Raw genomic sequence first — 3,470 nt, 5'->3', positions numbered from 1 at the left:
CATCTTTTTCAGGTTAATATGCATTAGACATGGTCCCATAATGAAATCTTGTGATGTAACCCGCTTCTTTACATGCACAAAAGCCGGCAGAGAGGGAGGAGCATAGATCAGTGCTGTGCAATTGATCCTCGCTCTTAGACCCCACACAGCCACTAATTCTGGGGGAGCTTGTATTTATTTCTGAACTTGGTGCTTATGACCATCTCACCATAATGAATGCTGTCCTTGATGCAGAATAATTACTTATTTTGATTTGTAAATGTTCTCCAATATATTTTTGTGACAGGAGGTAACGAAATGTTTGAAAGGTAACTTTGAAATGCTTTGTGGAATGGTTTTCGTTTCACAAAGAATCACTGAACGCTACCCAAATTCTGCTAAACACAACAGTAGTGCAACTTGTTGAGGGCATTGCAGGATACATCCCCCAATGGCTGGGAAAAGCTTTTAGAGAAGCTCATGACCTAATAAAGTTCTTATCAGTGTTCATAAAGAGGGAAGGACTTGGCTAAAGTAACATCTAATTTACACAAACACACCTTGTCACCCCACCATGACTGCATTTTTTTTGTTCTTCTTTTTTTTTTTTTTTTTTGTGCTAAGAATGAGAGCTGGCCCTTTTCCAAAGGGGTGTGTCAGGGGTAAATGGGCATGGCACTGAAGGATCCTATTGTGTTGTAATAACCTTGCTGAAGACCTGAAGGTGTGTCTCTGCCTTTATAAATACCATGCTGCTTTTACAACTAGCTCTGATTCTTTTGAAAGAGACGAGTCGCATCAGGAGTTGTGTTTGGACATCTCCAAGCCCTGTGCAAGGTATGTCTTTTCGTCATCCTACTTTTGCACCATTTCACTTGCAACAGAAGGTTACTGTCACATCATTATTCACTTCCATGTTATTAGTTGCTGTATTTGCAACAGAACTGTAAATGCTACATGATGTTCTCTAAAGAGGGTTTTACGGAGTGCAAATCTCTATGTATAGTATAAGGCATGAAGCAAGCCAAGTAAGAACTATGCAAAAGCAGGACCTACTCACATCTGCTGCTACCTATCTATTCTGGATTCTAAATTTATGTAACTAAATATATTTGTAGATAGCTGAATGTTGAAATAGGTTCCTTGTTAGCCTGCCTACACATGAATTTCTGCTTTCTAACATGGAAACTTGACTACAGGAACGGCTATGATGGAAACATCTGAAAAATACATTTAGGGATTCAATCAAATAAATGCCAGATTTAAACCCTCTACTATTATTGTATGCTCTGGTCTTGAAAGCTACTTCATAAAGAGAAACACCTACAGAAATAAATGTGCTCTGTGCAGATGTAAGGATCAGCTTGATAATAATTTGCTAACTAGCTACATTTCAGAACTGAAGTTGCATATTTGTCTCTTGAATTTGGTAGCTTTAGACACAGCCCAGTGTCTAAAGTGCAGGTGTCTTCAAAAGTAAAAAGGTCTGTTTGCTTAGCAGTCAAGGCAGCAAAGAATGCATCAATGGTTACTTTTTGGTGTCTGGAAAAACTACTACAGAAAACTGAAATACTGGCATAACCGGTGAATTAAGACAATTTTCAGGATGCCTAAGAAATAATTTTGCTCAACTTGAACCAAATGGTTTCCTTTCTGTCTGGCATATTTTTAAAGACTAGCCAGAGGTTGGAGTCAAAATTCCGTATGTGCTATTTACAAAATGGGAGATCACGGGAGCAACAACTGCTTTATATGCTGTAGTTTAAGATATCCACCTGAGACTGACAAATCCCAGATTCAAATTCCTTCTCTGGCTGCAGAAGAGATTTTAATTAAGGTACCTGAGTCACTGGGCAGTAGCATGTCCTGGGAGTGACTCTGTTCTCTTCCACATTGCATAGATAAGTAAGTAATTGGATCAGAAGGACTTCCTCCATAGCCATCTACAGTTGTCAAGGATAATACGTAATGGTTCTAGAAACCAGGTATTATTCACACAAAGGACAGAGGATTTTGCCAGTAACATCATTTTCATAGATATCAAAGAGCAGTGCAATACCATGTCTGAAATACTGCAACTGCCAAATGGAGTCCAGCATTAAGTGAAAATGTTTTTATATTTTTGTTTGTTTGTTTTGAAGGCAGATAACAAGCAAAACAGAGACCATGAGGATCAAAAGCTTTGGACTTCTTTGTGTGTTGATTCTAGTCTCCCAGATGCTACTAGCCAACTGTGAAAGACAGAAGGAAAGAAAAAAGGGAAGACAAGGCATAGAAGACCGTGGAAAAAACCAAACCGAATCTAACCGAGAAAATGAAAAAGGGCGGAAGTCAAAAGGAGGAAAAGCATCTCCTAAAGGCAAGTTCAAAACCAAAGAAAATGCTGAGTGCACCTGGGCAGTGACCGACATGAATGCTGCTACTGTGCACGTAGAGTGCAAGCATGGTGACAGTGAGTTCTGGTGTGAATTCTCTGGAGACCCTTCCACCTGCCCACAGTATGCAGCAAACCAGAAATCCTACTGGAAACAAGTCTCCCGATCGCTAAAGAAGCAGAAGCAGATCTGTCAAGACTCCAAAAGTGTCCTAAAATCTAAAGTATGTAGGAAAGGCCCACGAAGTGCTCATCTCAAGTTGACCCACTCAAGCCTACTAACATCAGTGGGTCCTGCAAAAGGGAACACAATTCATCATGCAAAAGAAGTTGTTCAGACTCCAGCAGCTGCCTCTGTGACTGAAAAAAAGCCAGAACACAGTCCTCAAGACTGTGTTGAAGACATAGATTATATTGATCAGAAAAAGGTGGCTGAGGAATACTGTCCAGAAAGCTTGCTTTCTTTCTGCAACTTTTTTATCACAATGGTGCAAGACAAAAAATGCTGAGAAAGTGTTTCTAAAGCTCTGTATCATGAAAGTCCAGTCTCATCTAAGTTCCTGCAAACTATTCCAGATTTTATTCTCATGTTATATAGTGTATATAAGAAAAAAAGGTGTGTATTTTTCTGGTTTTGTATATACACAACAGACTACACTTGACATAGCTGAAGATGTTATAGATTTTATTTGTATGTAGATTGCTACACAGGTGTTACCAATGGGTGTTACATCCTCTACACAGAAGTATATAAGTAGTCTCAATGCCCCTCTTTGAGCTGTGCTAGCCAAAGTGATGAATTCAGTGCCATGCACTTCTTGGTTATGTACAATACTTTTGCCCTAAAAATTAAGAAAAATAAACTTCAAAATATATTCAAAATATTGTCTCTCTCTCTGTGTTTAACTAGATTTCTCTGTAAGTGCTAAGTCCTTGTCAAAGATTGATCTTTCACAGGATCTACGCAAAATGTTGCTTATAAAGCAGTTTTAAAAATACTTCTGCAGCTTTGCAGACTTCAGCTTTCTCAGCCAGTGCAAGCAACAGTTTGATAGGGAACTATCTTATTAGTTTTTCAATTCATCATTGTGATAATGAAGGGCAACAAGATTTTCAG

The 3,470-nt window shown here is 38.8% G+C and overlaps 1 protein-coding gene across 1 annotated transcript; it reads left to right on the top strand.

Moving 5' to 3' along the window:
- Positions 1–745: 745 nt before the first annotated feature.
- Positions 746–3,112, top strand: FGFBP1 (fibroblast growth factor binding protein 1). The gene is made up of 2 exons (XM_009462930.2): positions 746–816; positions 2,121–3,112. The coding sequence occupies exon 2, from the start codon at positions 2,146–2,148 to the stop codon at positions 2,860–2,862; it is 717 nt and encodes a 238-aa protein (XP_009461205.2). The 5' UTR covers positions 746–816; positions 2,121–2,145; the 3' UTR covers positions 2,863–3,112.
- Positions 3,113–3,470: the final 358 nt, after the last annotated feature.

The sequence above is a fragment of the Nipponia nippon genome, unplaced genomic scaffold (genome assembly GCF_047370975.1).
Source record: "Nipponia nippon isolate SJK-2023a ecotype South Korea unplaced genomic scaffold, ASM4737097v1 scaffold_6, whole genome shotgun sequence".
Classification (NCBI taxonomy): Eukaryota; Metazoa; Chordata; class Aves; order Pelecaniformes; family Threskiornithidae; genus Nipponia; species Nipponia nippon.
The sequence above is the reverse complement of the archived record's forward strand: the minus strand, read 5'-3'. Positions and strand labels throughout refer to the sequence as shown.

Bases quoted from the DNA above. Each gene is read 5' to 3' on its own strand.
- FGFBP1 (XM_009462930.2), top strand. From the start codon at position 2,146: ATGAGGATCAAAAGCTTTGGACTTCTTTGTGTGTTGATTCTAGTCTCC.